Source organism: Vulpes lagopus, chromosome 9, assembly GCF_018345385.1.
Source record: "Vulpes lagopus strain Blue_001 chromosome 9, ASM1834538v1, whole genome shotgun sequence".
NCBI lineage: Eukaryota > Metazoa > Chordata > Mammalia > Carnivora > Canidae > Vulpes > Vulpes lagopus.
The window spans coordinates 64877003-64896314 of NC_054832.1; the positions used below are offsets into that span (position 1 = coordinate 64877003).

At 37.1% G+C, this 19312-nt stretch overlaps 1 protein-coding gene across 3 annotated transcripts in view; it reads left to right on the forward strand.

The window, feature by feature from the left end:
• Positions 1 to 19312, forward strand: part of PDE7A (phosphodiesterase 7A) — a 119325-nt gene that overhangs the window by 39411 nt on the left and 60602 nt on the right. For 2 of the 3 annotated variants that reach the window (XR_005989845.1, XM_041768624.1), the window contains exon 2: positions 15035 to 15095. Coding sequence is in view for 2 of the 3 variants with exons in the window: in XM_041768624.1 (XP_041624558.1) it covers positions 15035 to 15095 (61 nt within the window). In the remaining variant the exon portion in view is untranslated. Of the gene's footprint in view, positions 1 to 8606; positions 8807 to 15034; positions 15096 to 19312 lie in introns of those variants that run through there. The other variant, XM_041768625.1, reaches the window with a different exon arrangement.

Consider the following 19312-nt stretch of genomic DNA (forward strand, 5'->3'; position numbering starts at 1 on the left):
TGTGCATTCCTCCATTTACCTAGTTTTTGCCTGTGGATTCCTTATGTTCTTACAGCTCGGTGGATTCATTTCAGTAGATATTTTCTATATTTTCCACTGTTTTCAGTTTTCAGTGGTAGGTTCAGTTCTCTGAACTAGTCCACCACTGGAAATAAAAGTGATCGAAGAGCCTTTAACAAGAGATTCGTTCATTCCACCTAATAAATAATATAATAGGAACATGGGTTTTGTTTTAGTTAGCCACTATTTATCTCAACAACTTCTTCCAAACCAGTGTCAGTTACAGAACTGGATGGAAGAAGTTTTAATATTAGCTGCTGTGTCTATTCTATTTCATCTTCTACGGGAACTAAATCAGCCTAGATTAGGGAGAGAGGAACCAAAATTTCTTTCTCTAGCTAGGTCTATAAGAAATTTTAAGCCCTGGGACACCTACCTGGGTGGTTCAGCAGTTAAAGCGCCTGCCTTAGGCTCAGGGCGTGATCCTGGAGTCCCTTATCAGGCTCCCTGCATAGAGCCTGCTTCTCCCTCTGCCTGTGTCTCTGCCTCTCTGTGTGTGTGTGTGTCTCTCATAAATAAATAAATAAAATCTTAAAAAAAAAAAAAAACTTTAATCCCTAAAAGGGGATTTGGTTTGAGATTTGTTGAGCAATGGCTTTCTTGTCACTTGCTTTTTGTACTGTATTCAAAGATGTTTCTTGCTTCTTACTGGCTTTAACTTTACTGATATGTAAGGGGGAAAGCAATGTTATTTGCATATATGTGTGTGTGGGGGGGGAACAGAGTGGGGGTTGCTATTTAATTTGAATGTTACCGATTGTGAAATTTGGCCTTTTGCCCTCCCAGTCCTCTCCTGCTTGTGAGCTTTAAGATTTGGTTTGGGTTTTAACCATCTTCTCTCATTTGGTAGTTTTACTATATCGGTCTTGATTAATAGAGGATTACTCCCAAATCCCTCTCTCTAGCCCAATTTTCTTTCAAGGCCTTTATGAAACTCTTGAAGCATCTTGAATTTTCATTTTTCACAAATCCCTAAGGTAAATTCAATCTCCATAGGCCCCTCGGGTTTCGTATTAGCTTTCTAGGGCTGTCATAACAGAGTATCACAAAGTGGATGGTTTAAGATAATAGAAATTTATTATTTCACAGTTCTGGAGGCTAGAATTCTAAGATTAAGGTGTTGGGCAGGGCCAGGCTCTCTCTAAGACTTTAGGGAAGAATCTCTCCCCCACCTAGCTTTTGATATTGCTGGCAATCCTTGGCATTCCTTGGCTTGTAGATACATTACTCTAGTCTGCATCTTCATATGGCTTTCTCCCCTGTGTGATTGTGTGTCTTTGTCCACGTTTTTCTCTTATTATAAGAACACCAGTTTTTATTAGATTCAGAATTCACTCTAACCCTGTATGCCCTCATCTTAACTTAATTGCATGTGTAGAGAACCTGTTTCCAAATAAGGTCACATTCACAGGTATCCATGGTTAGAAATTCAACATGCCTCTTGTAGGAACACAATTCAGTCCCATAACAACATGGTATATTTTGCCATTTATGTAGTTCTTTAATTTTTCTCAAAAAATGCTTTATAGTTTTCATTGTACAGATCTTGTTGCATGCATTCTGTTAAATTTTTCCCTAAGTATTTCAAGTTTGTGGATGCTGTTGGAAATAATATTTTTTTTAAATTTCATGTTCCAAACATTTTTCATAAATGTGTAGAAATACCATTGGTTTTATATATTGGTCTTATGTCTTGTGACCTTGCTAAATATTTTCTCATAGTTTTTTTGTGTGGAGTCTTTAGGATTTTCTACCTTGTGGAGTCTTTAGGATTTTCTACTTACACAATCTGATTGTCGTGCAAATAAAGACAGATTTTCTTCTTTCTTTCCAGTTTGTATGCCTTATGTTTCTTTTTCTTGCCTTAATTAATTGGCTGTAACTTTTAATACTATGTTAAAGTGGTAGAACAGACATCCTGCCTTGTTCATGATATTAGGGCAAAAGTATTGTTTTTTGTTGCTAAATATGATAATGGCCATAGATTTTTCATGGATCTTCTTGATTGGGTGAGGAAGTTTTCATTTATTCCTATTTTAGTAAGTGTTTATCATAAATAGTATTGAATTTTTGTTAAATGCTTTTTCTTTGTCAATTGAGATAATTGATTTTTTTCTTTTTATTCTGTTAGTATGTTGAATTACATTTATTGTATTTTCAAACATTAAGCCAATTTTGGATTCTTGGGATAATTTATACTTAGTCATAATGTATTTCCTTTTTATATATTGTTGGATTTGATTTTCTAATATTTTCTTAAATACTCTTGTGTCCATATTTATGAGAGTTTTCATCTATAGTTTTCTTTTCTTATAATGTCTTTGTCTGATTTTAGTATCAGTTGATTTTTAGCAATTTTATTGTCATATACCTTGTAGTGATTTTTTTGTTTTGCCTATTTGAAATTCATTGAGCTTCTTTAACATCTGGATTGGTAGTTCTTCTCAAATTTGGAAAATGTTTAGGTAATTTCCACTGATCTCTTTTTCTGTAGTGTTTAGTGTACTGTTAAGCTCAACTGTGAATTTTGCTATATAGATATTGTATTTATCAGCTTTAAGTAATCCATTTTTTAAAAAAGTTTTAATTTCTTTTTTCATTGTGTGTATGTTTTCCTTTAAATCTTTGAATATATTATAATATTTTAGAAGTTCTTTTCTACTAATCCCATCAACTTGACCATTTCCAGGTTTGGTTTTATTAACAATTTTTACCCCTTGGATCAGGTTACTTTTTCTTGTTTATTCTCATAATTTGTAATTTTATTTGTCATTCTTAAAAGAGTGTTGAGTTTTGATTTGGCAGGTGATTTAGTTAGTTTCTGATCAACCTGATCCTTTTCGGCATGTTATGAGCTTTGTTAGTGTGGACCTAGAACAATGTTGTTTAATAGAATTTTCTGCCCTTCTCATATGGTTGGCATTTCTGGGGTCTCTGTGTAATGTCCCAGGTATTTTGTGAGTGCTCTTTTGTGGTTGGTTGGGACTTGTGTCTCCCAACTCCCCTGTAGTAGTTCTTCCCCTGGTTGTTCTGGCCTCATGGAATCTCATACTACATGTAACTAGCTTAGTATTTAGCCAAAAGACTCAAGGAGAGACCCACTTTTGGAATTTTGGGGCTCATTTTCTTCACACTTTAACTCTCTGGTAATCTGTCCTGCAAATTTCAAGTGCCTTAGCCTCCCTGAACTCCAGTCTCTGATTCAACAATAGTACCCTGAAATTCTGGAATTGGCAGAGAAGGTCGGTTGTTCTAGCCTGTTTCACAACTGCCCTGACAGAGACTTGTTTGAGATGGCTCTTCTAAATTAACATGGCTCAGTTTGTAGAAAGTACATAGATAGTAATATTGAGTCAAATTCTGTTTTCCACAAATTTATTGCTTGTTGGTGTTATTTCCACCTTCTGTAATTTCACAGAATAAAGCTTAACTTCTTAGACTATTTTATCTCATAGCTGTTTAACACCTGTTCTGTCCCTTTTTATTTCTTTGCCTAAAGTACCTCAGCTTATAATACTATTATCCCTTATGTATATTATTCTTTTTTTAATCTATATTATTCTTATCTGCATCTTAAAATGCTATGTATGTATACATCTTCCAGTGTGATATTTAGAACTGAATGCAGTCTTTTAAATGTGGCCTCTATTTTGAAGAGTGGAACATCCTTGATCTGGATACTTACGTTTCGTTGGCTCCTAAGATTGCCTTTAATTACTGCCTCTTATTAACCTAGAGATTAAACATCCTGACCTTTTTTAAGTTATTTGTAATTAAACATACTGGTTTATTCTTTGCATTTTATATGCATTTGTCTGATCTGCACCCCAGGACAGATGCACAGTTCTCTTAGTTATCTCTAGAATTCTTCCACTAGTTTGGTATCACATACTTAATCTCTGGGTATGTTTGTTTAGTCAGCTAGGAGTCTGCTTTACCATAGTATGGGGCTCACATTGTTCTGTTTTGTTTAAGGTTGCCACCAGAGACTTTGTGTGCAGCTCTGCTTAAAGTAACATGTCCTGTGTTTGTGACATTCACCTGGTCTAATAATATACTTGTAGTCTTATACTTACAGAATGCACACTCAATAATCCTTTTTTAAGCTCCCACTCTGCAGATCTACGCTACTGTTTTTTCCTTCTAAAAATTGTGATTACTTTCACCTTCCCATAATTTCTGATATATTATGAACAATGGATCAATAAGCAAATCTTTGTTATTTTAATGTCATAAGATAGTTGTAACAGTATTTATTTATTTATTTATTTTTAAAGATTTTTATTTATTTATTCATGAGAGACACACACACACACAGAGAGAGAGAGAGGCAGAGACACAGGCAGAGGGAGAAGCAGGCTCCATGCAGGGAGCCCGACGTGGGACTTGATCCCTGGTCTCCAGGATCACGCCCTGGACTGAAGGCGGCACTAAACCGCTGAGCCACCGGGGCTGCCCTGTAACAGAATTTAAATTTTGTTTGTAAAGTGTTAAGGTGGTTTTTTTTTTTTTTTTGTTAAGGTGGTTTTACTCTTTCCTCTGTACTAGGATTATTGTGCCTGCTGCCATCAACTACTGAGATTCTGTATAATAAAAAAACTTGATTCAGAGCTCTAAATCAGTCTGACAACAAAGGTTTTAATTGGGAAAATTCCCATGTTGCTATAGTTTTAGAATATTTTTTGTTATTGACACTTTGTAATTTTTTGTTTCATATCTCTTGAAATTCATAGTATTTGAAGAATATGAAGCCCTGATGTGTGGATTTCAGTAGAAGAAATGAAAAAAAAACCCGCTTTGCTATATTCCTTGCAATTAAAATTGGCTGGAATTCAAAATGATAAAAGCACAATTGGAGGTTTTGACTATAGTGTTCACATTTTTCTATTGTAAATTTGGTTATACTTTTCCACAGACACAACATTTGTATAAAGAACTCTGGGATAGGCTATTTCCGTCCATGAGAATCCAAAATTATAGACACTGATGTCAATGCAGATGAGGTTAGCCTAATTTGGTCAAGGGAAGGACATGCTGCGTCTCTATATGGATAGCTAAAGGCCATTGCCAAGATTGACAGGTGTCCTGTGGGTGGCAGAGAGCCCCAGGGATAAAATTTGTACTTGGTTTACTTCTCTAAAACACCACGATCAAAGTCATGTCTTTTCTTCCTATTGATCAGTTTTTAGTGAGGTCTGCTTGTAATACTTTAATTTTTCAGATATTAGTTTTGTTAGCCCCAGAAAGGGTAAAATTTTATACCTTCTTCTTAAAGTATCAAATTCTATTTTGGGAAGCTTAATTGTATTCCGTGCATTAGTTTTTCTAATGTAGTCTGTTCTTTTTGTTACTCTGCCATGTTTCACTAGGCAGAGGTGAGAAAAGTTCATGTAAAAGGATACACTTGTTATTAGTGTAAGAGATACAACTATTTGCTTATGGAATAATAAGTTACATGTTCAGACTAGAAAGATTAATTTTTAGGAGAATTTTCTATGAAATAAACATAATGTAAAGGAGTATTCTAACTAATTTGATAACAGCTTTTGCTTTTATTTCATCTTACTGAAATATTTTTATTTTTAATAATAAATTCCTTTAATGGGAGTGCTTGTAACTTATACATAAGTTAGTAGTAGGTATTTCATATCTCAAAATAAGAAAAAATTTTAAAGCTATTAGGTCCATGCCATGAAGAAAGGTAAGTGTATTGTTTTAAGAAAAAAAATTGCATTGCCTGAGATTTTTGTAAGATTTGAGTGATGTGCATGCATCACTAGCAATGAAGGCTCTTTGGTTTTTTTAAGGCAAAAATTCAATAGCTGTTTCTATTCAAATAGAGAATTTTCTAACCTGGGAAGAATTGTGTCTTGATTATCTCTGCATTTCACTGTCAGACATAGAGTAGAAATTTAAGAAGAGGATGCTAGGGAAACCACTTAAGGGTGCCAGCCTATTCACTAGTTTGAAAAATGAAAGCCAAGACCATCACTCTCCTAGGGCTCAGAAAATGTTTCTGAGGGCCCTGCACAAGCACAGCACCAATTCCCTTTATGGACCATTGTGATTTCAGTTAAGTCTGTTGTTGGGTTGAAGCTGGAGTGATTAGATCAGTATCATTCTTAAGTCTTAAATATTTAATTCTGATTTGGCTAACATTTATTGGGAGCTTACAAGAGCAAGGTATTCTTGTATAGATGTTACCTAAATCCTGTGAAGGGGAGGAAAATAAGACCCAGCAAAGTGGTGACTTGCCCAGGGTCACTCAGCTCTTGTCAGTAAAGCCGGGGAATAAACCCAAGCTCTTGTCTCTAAACCCAATAGAGTTTTGAGGTGATGGGAATAAACTCGACAGAAATTCACTTAAATGAGAGAACTTTCAGGACTCCCTTTCTTATGACCTTTTTCCCCCTAATTCTTTGTCTTAATTCTGATTCTTTTTTTCCTGATCAGTCAGTCCTTCCTTTTTTAGACTAACTGAAAGTACAGATTCTTGAGCTCACCTTTAATCAAAAAGACCTTTATAAAAATATTTAAGTACTGTACCGAAAACAGCAATCTTGTAGTTGATTCTCAAAATTTGACTCTTTAAGCAGCTGAGTGAAAAGGTGGTGTGAAAATGAGTAATCGTGGGCTGAGCATCATGGTAAGGGGCTAATTTGGCATGTGCAACATGGGCCAGAGCAGCAGGTAATGACCTCAAGCCGTGTCAGCTGCTGGCCCAAGCTCCACGACCCCCTCCCCAAGATTCTGCTGCTCTGTCCTGTTCCTGGAACCTTACTAGATATACGTAGAATAATGAAAGATCTGATAATCTCAGATCACACCTGGTTTCCTGACAAGAGAGTCTTCTCCATTTGTGCAAGGATTGCATCACAGCTTGTTACTTCAGCAGCAAGAGGAGATATCCATAATGTATAAGGTAGAGTGAGAAATTTACGGCCATGTGTTATGAACGGTTTCAATTTAGGAAAATTTTGATTTAGATCTGCTAATTTAATTTATGCTTCATTTTGACAGGTCTAGAATTAACTTTTCTTTTAAATAAACCCTGTGTACCGAGGATTGGATCATGAAAATAGCATCAACATTACTATTTGACCTGTTTGGGCTGTTGCAAATATTTTAGAACCACCCTTTGTGTACTGTTGCTATGCAGATGCTGTTATCTTGTCGTGACAGTCCTGTCATGTCCTGAGTATTTCTCCACCCAGCTCCCTCTCTTCATCTCCACCATCCAGGGCGGGCTCATCACCTCCCTCCTGGACCTCTGCGGCGGCCACTTAACTGCTTGTCCAGCTCCTGCTCCACACAGCTAGCCTTGACCAAAACCTGCTAAAGCTCTTTAGGTTGGGAGTAGCTTTTAGGATGAAGATAAAACACCTTTCCACGGACTCCACTTTTGACTCACCCTGCTCTCCAGCCTCCCCTGTTCTTCCTTCTCCTCTCACCATGCTCTGTTTCATAGCTCCTTGGCCACCGTGTGTTCTATCTGCACAGATCGTTCTTCCTGTCCTCTTCATGTGCTTGCCTCTTCGTTTTGGCTCAGGGACATTTCAGGAACTGTGGGAAGAAGTCTGTCTCCTCTTAGGTCACATCCAGACTGTGTTGGCAGTTCTTTCCTCCACCTACTGTACTTGTTCCAGTTGCAGATTTTATATTTATGTTCGTAGACTTTGATTAAAGTAGATGCTGACTGAACTGTAAGCTTCACAAGGGCAGGAGCCATTTCTGGTTTTACTGGGTGATTATGCCCCTGTCATCTAGCACAGGGCCTATACATAGAAGCGTAATAAATACTTGCAGAATACTTGAACGAAAGTTTCATCAAAGACTTTCTCAGCAGTAGTACCTGCAGCCTGCTGGCTATTATGAGGTCATGAAGGTGGAAGAACGTAGGCACACTTTGCTATTAGCTCACTCACCAGCCAAGGGAGGAAGGTGATGTATACCAAAAATATTGTAATATAAACTAGGTGACAATTAGGACTTAGAAATAATATACTATTAATTGTCTGAAAACGCACCGCTAGACTGGCCTATGTCAATAAATCTAAAATGAATGAATTACGATGTTAAACAGGGCATACAATACTTATAAAAGACTCTTAACATTCATAAAATAGTCCTAGCTCTAAAAGAAAAAAGTTGAACAAATTTGGTGTTAAAAGCTGAAAAGATAGAATAAAATGCAGTAATATTTTGAAGTGCCAGGACATTATACCTGTGAAGCTGGTCTGTATGAAAGAATTGAGAAGTTTTGTGTATTGCTAAACGTTTTTTGAAAGTTAGGTCAAAGCCCTCTGTTAGTATTCTGTTAGTATTATGACGTAGTAGAAGTGTTTGGGGCTAGCCTGAGACCTCTTCTAGGTATATTTTGTGAGACTGTTAGGTCAGCCCTCACAAAGGTTTTTCCCTTTCCTCTTCCAACATTACTGAGGCCAATCTCCCCCAACCCTGGGGTTGTGGCCTTAAGCAGGCGCTGGGAAGGAAGGCTGGCAGGCAGCGCGTTCTCGGAGGAGTCAGGTGACCCGTGTTTGAAGGCAGCTGCTTGAGGTTCAGGGCAGTGTCTCCCCTCGCTTCTGCCTGGGGACAGCTGGCTGTTATCAAACTCAGAACAAGTCTTCCTCGCTTATTGCCTGCTGGGAGAGGGGGGAGATTATGCAGTGGGCTTTTGATTGTTCCAATGGGAATTACATTGATCTGGTGCCTGGCCGTGGTTCTTCTCAAGTGGATCGCCTCTAAGGTAGGCCTTCTTTATTTTTAGGAGAGTGAAATTAATCATCAGTGTATATATTTGGTTGGGGTCGAATTGCTAGGAGTTTCTTCTTTTGCTTCAGTTTTTATTTCTCTGATTAAAAGAGCTATGAATTTTACCTGTCAGCTGAAAAGCTTAACTGTAGTTAAGCGTGTAATTTTTATTCTTCTCCCACCTTTTCCTTCTTTCAGGGGCTTTTTTAGGGTATCATTCCTCATTATCGAAGTAGCTTCCCCCCATACCATTCCCTTAAAGAAGTGATATGATTAAAGGAATACACCTTTTAAGATGAAATAATTATTAATTTATACTTTTGGTGCACATATTTTAAATATTCTTTTTGGAAATAATTTACTAATACTTATATGTTGAATGTGTAGTTGTTGAGAATTTTTCAACAGTTATGAACTTTTAAAAAACTAAAAACTACCCTCTATTCTCTGTTAAAGTATTGCTGCTACTAAAATGTATACCTTACTTATGTTGGGAAAAGTGAGATTATTACATATTTGTTGTTTTTGAACTTGCATTCTGAGTGTCAGGCTTGAGAAATGCTGGCTAGAATGCTAGCCTAGCCATTTGCCATCTGGACAAAAGTCTAAAACTAAAGTAGGAAATAGTTAAGATGGTACCAGTGAAATTATTTTTTTCTAAACTTGTACAAAAATGATTATATCTTTCATCTGTGATGCAACTTTGTATTAAGAAATTGAAGACTATTAACTTAAAATTTGTAAGGCCATTGGTATTTGCTAAGTAACCCAAAGCATGGAATTCCATAAAGTTAAATTTCTTCTTCAAGCAAGATTTTTAATCCTTGTACATAATTTTTCTTTTAAGTGTCATTGACCTTGACTTGAAGTAGTCTTGATTTCTTAGTATGATTGAAGAAATCTCTTAAAGAAAGATAGTGTACTCAAATTTTTTAGATCTTTGTGTTTTGTAAGAAGCAATTTTGTTGTGCTGACAGCTCTTTACTCATTGTTTTTAAAAGATTAGCTCACTAGGTTATTGAAGGAAAGTCAAGTTAATATTAATGCATTGAGTTGTGGATGGTTTCAGAGACTTTGACTTTTTTCCTAGCCAGCAAAAAAAAAAAAAAAAAAGTTTTGATTTTCTCTCTTCTCTTCTCTTCTCTTCTCTTCTTTCTCTTCTCTTCTCTTGTCTTCTCTTCTCTTCTCTTCTCTTCTCTTTTCTTTCTTTTCCTTTCTTTTTTTTTTTTTAAGAGAGAATGCTGGTAGGAGTGGTTGTGGTGGTGGTTGTAGTGCCAGAGGGATAGAGAGAATCTTAAGCAGGCTCTGTGCCCAGTGCAGAGCCCGACATGGGGCTTGAACTCACAACCCTGAGATCATGACCTGAGCTGAAATCAAGAGTCAGATGCTTAACCAACTGAGCCACCCAGGTGCTCCCCAAAATTAAGTTTCAAAACGAAAAGAACGTTCATATTTTATTTTGCAGTATTTTTGAAAAATATACAGTTTGTATAGGCAAGAAGAATGGAAGGATACTACTATTCCTGTGGATCAATGCAGTGTTTTAATAGACAAACACTAGCATGTTTTTCTAGCATTTGTAAAATGAATATATTCTGAAAGAGCTCATTTTACTACATCAGAGAAAACTGCTTTTAAAACTTTGGCTGCACTTCTGTCTTTTGTAGTCTGTTACTGCTGTTTGATAATGTTACCAGAAAATTTATTTAGTGCTACTGTGGTTAAGCCCTTTGACCATCAGTTTACTAATCCATAAAATGGGGCCAACAAAACCTATCTTATAAAGGTCTTGTATGGGTTAAGTGAGATTTTTATATGAAAGCACCTGTAACATTTTCTGACACAAAGTAGGAATTAAGCAAGTGTTACTTAATATATTATTATTTTTCCCATGTAAGGGAAATAAGCATGCTTTTGCATAATCATTTTAGTGGAGAACTTGAACAAGATAAAAACAGTGGCACTTAAAATATCTTTGCTCATTTTTTAAAAATGCTTGTCTTTAAAAGTTTTGTATTAACTAATACTGGAACAACTTTGACACCTTTTGTCATTCGCTTCTGTGGAAGAGTGATTCAGGGTGAGTGAGTGTCTGACCAGGGCACTGTGAAGTCCGTTAATGTAGCAGTGGATCTTTTGGAACCTTGTTTATGCTGCTGTCAGTTTCTGATTGGCTCAGCCTCACCCATGTTTTGACCTATGCTGGTTTGCTTTCCAAGCTATTCCCAGGATGGCTAAATTAGAAGAGTCACGAGTAGAAGCTTCTCAGTTATTTCCATTCACTGGTGAGGTGAGGTGGGAATGTGGATGAGAGCACAAAGTGTTTTGGGACTGACCGCAACACAGGATTTTAATTAAATTTGTTTTACTATTTTTATTAAAAAGAGGATTTTACTAGTATGGTATATGGCTTTTAAATGGTAATCTTTAAAAAAGATGTGTTAAGTCTGTGCTGTAGCGTTGGGGTATAAAGCACATATAACTTTTGTTTAAAGTAATTCCAGCATTTAAATCAAATTTTTATTGTTACAATTCACAATTTGTAGTGTATTTTTCCAAAATGAGTTACTTCAGATTATTCCACCTCAATTGCTTAGTGAGAGAATATAGTAATACTCATTTTAATCTTGGTTTGTGAGGAGATAAATGAACGAAGCATCACTCAGGATATATCAGGGTTCAGATAGATCAATTTTAAAGTCCATCCCTTAAAAAAAATCTTCTCATTTGGATTTATTTTATAGTTATGTCTTGTGGTTTAGTGTAGCTTTTAAACTATTTGTGGACCAGACTTACTTAAATTAGTAATGAATAGAATAACTTGAATAAGTTGTACTTCACTAAGTAATTTGATATATTTAAAATTCTACTCTTTTGCCAGGTTTTTATTATGATTAATATAGATCCTATCATTTTTATATCTAAATTAATGCCTCTGTAAATAAGTCTTAAGGGATTACCTTAAAATTATTTTAGTAGGTCATAGTTCTAATCTAGATTATGTTCATTAACTAGTTTTTGACTTATACTATTTTATTTAACAGAGCTGATACTAGTCTTTCTCAGTCCTTAATATGTGAAGTGATAAATGAGATTTTTACATTCCTAATTAGTGGCTTTTTAGTAAATCGTCATCCTACATTAAAAAAATAATGTCAATCACTCTCTTAAGGAGGCCTGTTAGAGATGACAAGTTACAGTTCATTTTCATAACCCATTTATTCAAGTTGTTATTGCACACTAGCAGGTTGATAGGTATTGACCATGATGAGCTATTATATAGTGGTATCTGTAGCTTCATTACTATGTCTTGGCTGACAGAAATACTTATTTCCACATATATGCTCTTCAGGGTCCTAGGTTCTCCTCTAATATGGTAGTATTAAGGGGAGACTTATAATCTAATAAACTAACTATTTTTGAGGAGATCAAACAGCAGGTGTGAGAGGTGCCTTTTATTTATTTTTTTAAATATTTTTTATTCATTCAGAGAGAGAGAGAGACAGAGAGACAGAGACACAGGCAGAGGGAGAAGCAGGCTCCATGCAGGGAGCCCGATGTGGGACTCCATCCCTGGTCTCCAGGATCACACCCCAAGCTGCAGGCGGCGCTAAACCACTGCACCACTGGTGCTGCCCGAGAGGTGCCTTTTAATACCAAGTGATTACAGGGGCTGTTTGCTCCAAAATAAATAGTTTACCCTGAAATTATTTTAGTTTACACTGCAGTAGGCTTTCTTAGGATAGATATTTTGTTGGTAGAAGACACTTAAAGTGTGATGCTGCCAGGAATGTATTCTGTATGATTTAGTCCCTTGGGATTTGATATCATGCTTTTCTTTATAGATTTCTTTGTAGTGGATTATTTTACTTTTTAATTTGAATTTGGTCTATTTTGTGACTAGATAATAACTACACATACTACAAAATTCAATGGATAAACATTGAAAAGTCCTTCTCATATCTCTGTCCCTCAGGCTCTGTGGAGACAACCAGGGTTGAAATTAAGAATTTTATTTTTGTTTGGAACTTCTGTTCCTTTTACATTTGCAGTTTGGAACTGTTGTTTTCTGTTTTTGTAAGGATACATGAAATCATGTAAGAACTTAATTACATGATAAGCATTAAGGAGATAATAACAGTGATTTGGGGAGCTATATAGCAAAGTACATTCAATTAAGGTTTCAAATAAAGTAAATTTCTTTATAGTGATAGTAAAATAAGATTATTTTTCATTGAGATGTCTAGGTGTGTGTTGAGGGATTATAAATCTCATGCCGGTTTTTTGAGGGAAGATCATTAATCAGATATATAAAAATATCTCGTTGCTTTTAATGACTCTTTTGTTAATGAAATTGAGCATCTTGTCTTGTGTTTATAGGCTTATATTTCTTTTTCCATAAATAGTATTTTTATGTCCTACCTGTTTTTCTACATTATTATTCATCATTTTCTGATTGATTTGTAAAGCACTCTTGTTCCTTTCATTTTTAGATAGGGTAGGGGGAAATCTGCCTATTATCATGTCTGTTGAACTAATTTGATCCATTTTTCATGACTTTTAGACAGGTTTTATAGAACAGTTAGAAAAACCTAATAGGAAGTTTGGTTTGAAGAGATGACATTTCATCTAGAACCCAAGAGATAAGAAGGGAACCATGATGCAGTGATCCTGGACAGGGGAGCAAGTATAAAGCTGCACCTATGGTACAGTTGAGGAATAGCAAGGAGACCAGTGTGGCTGAGTTGTGGTGGTGAGGAGAGAGTGGGAGAACAAGAAGACTGAGACGTAGGCAGATCATTGAGGCCTTTGGAAATCAGAGCTTGGTATTGGACCTTACTTAGTCCAAGTGTGTGGAGAGCCATTGGAGGATTTTGAGCAGGAACCGAATTGTTCACTCTTGACTTGGTGCGAAGAGTGGACTGGGGGCCCAGAGATGACTCAGGAAAACCAGTCAGCAGCCCACTGTAAGAGTCCAGGTTAGACATGATACTAGTCCAGGTTAGTCCTGAGACAGAAGGAAGAAGTGGAGATAGAGCACGGGAGAGGATTATGACGGGGAGAGTGGGCAGAGCTCACGGAGGGGATTTCAGCTCTACAAATGTTGTTTTAGGGTGTATATTTTAAATTTGTAGTATTTGTTATTTTTATAATAGCTTTATTGAAATGCAATTCACATACCATACAATTCATCTATTTAAAAAGTACAATTCAGTAATTTTTAGTGTACTCACAGAGCCGTGTGGTCATTGCCACAGGTAATTTGAGAACATTTCCATCACTGTAGAGAGAAACCTGGTACTGTGAGCATTCACTCCCCACCTTGCGCCAGCTCTCCCAGCTCTAGAGAAGCACCAGTCTACTTTCTGCCTCTGGATTTGCCTGTTTGGGACATTTCATATCAGGGGGACCATACACTGTGTGGTCCTTTGTGACTGGCTCTTTTCACTCAACACGCTGTTCTCGGGGATTAGCCGTGTTGTAGCTTATATCAGTACTGTGTACCTTCCTACCTGTCTGAATAGTGCTTGCTGTGTGGATATAGTACATTTTGTTAATCTAGTCGTTTGTTGCTGGATATTTGGGTTGTCTTTATTTGGAGTGTTATGGATAATGTTGCAAGATATATTTTTATATGTTTACTTTTAAACACAGAATGTATTTTAAAATCTCTCTTTCAGGGGCACCCTGTTTTTTGCCTTATAGATTCAATATCACCTCAGATCTTTTTAAGTATACTAATTATATTTTTAAAAATTCTCTTATTTCTTGCTAGCGTCTGGGCCATTTGGTTTTTCATTTTGTTCCATTTATTTCTAGTTTGATGCGTTTCTTCAAATGATGATTCCTGTTTCCTTATTCATTCATGCTTAAATTAAGGAAATGATAGTTGGACCATGTCTCCTCTTCACTTTTGTCTACTTCTGCAGAAGTTCTCTCCCCAAGTGAGCTTGTCTGACTCTGACATTAACTTTCTATTTACTGCCCGTTCCTTACTCTCTGTACCCACTTTTATGTCATTGCTTAATCATAATCGTCTTCTTCATAACTAGAGATTTTAAAAGCAGAAGTCATATCTGCTCTTAAAAAATTTCTCAAAATTTCCTTTGGTATATCCATCTTCTGCACAGTGCTTTACAAAGAATAAATAATAAATGTTGGTTAAATTTCATATCCCATTTAATTAGCATGTGTTAAAAATGTGTGTATTTTTTTTTTCTAGAGGCGTGGAGCTATTTCCTATGACAGTTCTGACCAGACTGCGTTGTACATTCGTATGCTAGGTAAGCAGTATTTATTTTGTACCAAAATCCGTTAATTTTATTATCACATAGTGTTAACTTGGGATTGAGATCATTTTCATTCGGTTGCTCTTCATCACTGTTTGCGATAGGAAATAATCAATAATTTTGAAATTAGAAGTCTTGAAACCAATATGGAATGTAATATGAATAAAGACAGGTATTTTAGAGTAATTGAGAAATCTCCAGCTTGATAACTGGGACTCTGTCATAAATGTACAATTTTAAATTGAATTCTGAGTATTCTTCATAAAAATAATTTTAGACTTGTAGAGTTGATAAAATACTAAAAAGATGTCCATGCTAGCATAGAGAAAGATGAAGCCATAAAATACCTGACCATATAATCCTGTCACTGGATGTATTAATTGCTTTCACTTGTCTGGCAAGGAAGACCGTTTGTCGTCTTCCAGTCTCAGTTCTTAAATTTTTCACGTATTATTCAAGTCCATAAGGTGAAATGAATTTAGATTGTGTATACATGTATAATTTTCTTTCTCTTCTCCCTCTCTTTGCCAGATTTCTCTCCTCATCATGCACTCCTCAATCCCTTGAACTTTAAATCATACTATTAAAGATGTACAATTAAGATTCCAATAGGCAGATTTACTTCTCTTTTCTTAAAGGAGTCTTCTGTGACTTCTTTCATGCTCAGAATTCCTCCCTCAACTTCTAAGATATTGAGTCATCCATAGTCTTCACCTTTCTCTGGGTGTTTAGTTTGTTTTTGCCTCTTTGACTAATTCTTATTCATCTTCTTAAGCCCAAGTGTTCTCCTGTGCCCCATTTTTGCTCTTCTTCCTTTCTTCCCTCTTTAATTTACCTTGTGTGTCTGTCTCAGCTCCATTCTACTCTGGTACGATTTTTTCCCTAATAGGGTGTGGTCTTTTCCTCTTTTTTTTTTTTTGGTGGAGGATGCGGGCATCGAGGTCTTTTCCTCTTTACTGTCTATGTCTCTCTCCACAAACGTATTTGAGATTCTGCTCTCCTGAAAACAGAACTTTATTTTTTGTAAATTTATTTTTTATTGGTGTGCAATTTGCCAACATATAGAAAAACACCCAGTGCTCATCCCATCAAGCGCCCCCCTCAGTGCCCGTCACCCAGTTACCCCCACCCCCGGCCCACCACCCCTTCCTCCACCCCTAGTTCGTTTCCCAGAGTTAGGAGTCTCTCATATCTGTCTCCCTTTCTGAGATTTCCCACTCATTTTTTCTCCTTTCCCCTTTATTCCCTGTCACTATTTTTTATATTCCCCAAATGAATGAGACCATATAATGTTTGTCCTTCTCCAATTGACTTATTTCACTCAGCATAATACCCTCTAGTTCCATCCATGTCGAAGCAAATGGTGGGTATTTGTCGTTTCTAATGGCTGAGTAATATTCCATTGTATACATAAACCACATCATCTTTACCCATTCATCTTTCGATGGTCACCGAGGCTCCTTCCACAGTTTGGCTATTGTGGACATTGCTGCTAGAAACACCGGGGTGTAGGTGTCCCGGCATTTCACTGCATCTGTATCTTTGGGGTAAATCCCCAGCAGTGCAATTGCTGGGTCCTGTAGGGCAGATCTATTTTAAACTCTTTGAGGAACCTCCACACAGTTTTCCAGAGTGGCTGCACCAGTTCACTTTCCCACCAAGAGTGCAGGAGGGTTTCCCTTTCTCCACATCCTCTCCAACATTTATGGTTTCCTGCCTTGTTAATTTTCCCCATTCTCACTGGTGTGAGGTGGTATCTCACTGTGGTTTTGATTTGTATTTCCCTGATGGCAAGTGATGCGGAGCATTTTCTCATGTGCTTGTGAAAACAGAACTTTAAACTCATATATTTTTTTAACTCTATAGAACATCTCCATATAAATGTATTATGGGCACCTCACTTTTAATCAAGCAGAGGCACATAGGTAGAGGCAGGGAGGCAAGCTAAGAAGCGAATACAGGAACAAAAGTTATGTGTTCCCAAGGCTCTTCATTTTTCAGTCTTTTGCCATCTCAGAGCACATAACTCTCCATTCTTCTGGTTGTCAGATCAGAAACTTAACAGATCTTTTTGATTCTTATTTTTGGTCTACTCCATGTTTGCCTCATCAGCACATTCTCTTGGCTGATACCTTCAGAGTATATCCAGAATTTCACCACCCTCATGCCGTTACTACCAAGATCTAAGCCACGGTTATTTTGTTGTTGTTGTTAATTTATTTTGTTAATTATAGTCGCATTGTTGTACATTAGATCTCCAGAACTTATCCTGCATAACTGACACTTGTTTCCCCTTGAACTTCGCCCCATGTCTGCCCCCCACCAAGCCATAGTTATTGTTTCATTTCTTGCACTCGCTTCTTAGCTACCTAAGAAGCTACCTACCTGCCTCTGCTTGATTAGTCTATGTGGCCAAAGTGAACCTTTTGAAACATAAGTTAAATCAGTCTCACTCCTCCATTCAGAATCTTTTGATGGTTTTCTGTCTTAGATGAATGGCCAGAGCTATCATGATGGTCCACGAAGGTCCATCATCAAGTGGCCCTCTCTGACCTTACTTCTCCCTCACCTCACTCTAGCCATGCTGGCCTCTGCTTGACGTTGAACATGCCTAGCATGCCCTTCATCTCAGGGTATTTTATTGCTTCTTTCTTTTGCCCAGAAACCTCTTCCTCCAGATAGCCACATGGCTCACTGCCTCACTTCTTTCAGGCCTCTGCTCAGATACCTCTTTTTCAGTAAGGTCTTCTCTGACCATGCTACTGCGTCTGTCCTCCTCTACTTCTCCCCCACCCATTCCTCTTTGCTTGCTTTAATTATCTCCTGGTTACTTATTACCATCTTCCATAGAATGAATTCTTTTTAAGATTTTGTTTATTTGACAGAGCACAAGCAGGGGGGAGCAGCAGAGGAAGAGGGAGAAGCAGGCTCCCAACTGAGCCAGGGAGCCCAGTGTAGAGCTTGATCCCAGGACCCCAAGATCATGATCTGGGCTGAAGACAGATGCTTAACTGACTGAGCCACCCAGGCCTCCAACATAGAATGAAATTCTTATTTGTATATTATTTGTCTCCATGAAATGATAAGCTTCATGGAGACAGGGACTTTATGTGTCTTGTTCACTGCTGTATTTGCAGTGCCTGATATGTAGTGGGTGTTCAGTAAGAATTTGTTGCAGGGAAAAGGAAACCCCACATGAGACAGTTGATAAATCATTGTGGAATGACACAAACCATGAAGGAGATGATGGCCTGCCTTAGAGAAACAAAATGTGAGCAAGAAGGCCCTGCAGAATTCAGGGGCACAGGGGCAGGAACTGAAGACCTAAAGGTTATGAACTTGGAGGCTCTGAGAGTATAGTGGGGAAAGTGCTGTCTTTGGAATCCAAAGAGCTAGGTTTAAATCCTGACTCACCCTTTACACTAGCTTTGTGGCACAGGCAGGCTACTTAACTTCTCAAAGTCTCTGATTCTTCATCTGTAAAATGGGGACTAAGATTCCTACCTCTCAGAGTTGCTTAGAGAGTTAAATAAAATAGTACCTATAAGACACAAAAAGAATGTCTAGTACATGGTTGCAGTGGTTATTTTGTTGTGTAGAGAAGTGATCTGAAAGTCATATGAATACATGTAGAAACAATACTGAGCTTATAAAGGCCAAAGTTTAAGACCCAGCTGAAGGCCGTGTGTGTGTGTGTGTGTGTGTGTATACACACCCCCACACACACCCACACACACACAAAATCAGTGAGAAAAGAGATCAATCAAATTGAACATTTAAGGCACAATCTTTTAACATTTTATTTTTCTGTACATTTATAAAATTGTACTTGAGAATGGGTCATGTAATTTCTTTCATATTTCTGACAGTATGGTGTGCTAGGCACAGGGTAGACCCTTAATATCTTTCTCTCTGGATTTTTAGTTTTGTGCTGAGGATTTTTTTTTTTAACTTCATGTGAATAATTAGATATTAGGTTGGAGGAACACCTGGGTGTCTCAGTGGTTAAGCATCTGCTTTTGGCTCAGGTTGTGATCCCAAGGTCCTGGGATTGAGTCCCACATTGGACTCCCCACAGGAAGTCTGCTCCTCCGTCAGCCTATGTCTCTGCCTCTCTCTCTCTCTCTCTGTGTCTCTCATTTTTTTTCTCTTAAAAAAAAAAAAGATATTAGTTTGGATTGTCATATATTTGTCATGTTTCTGAATGCTAA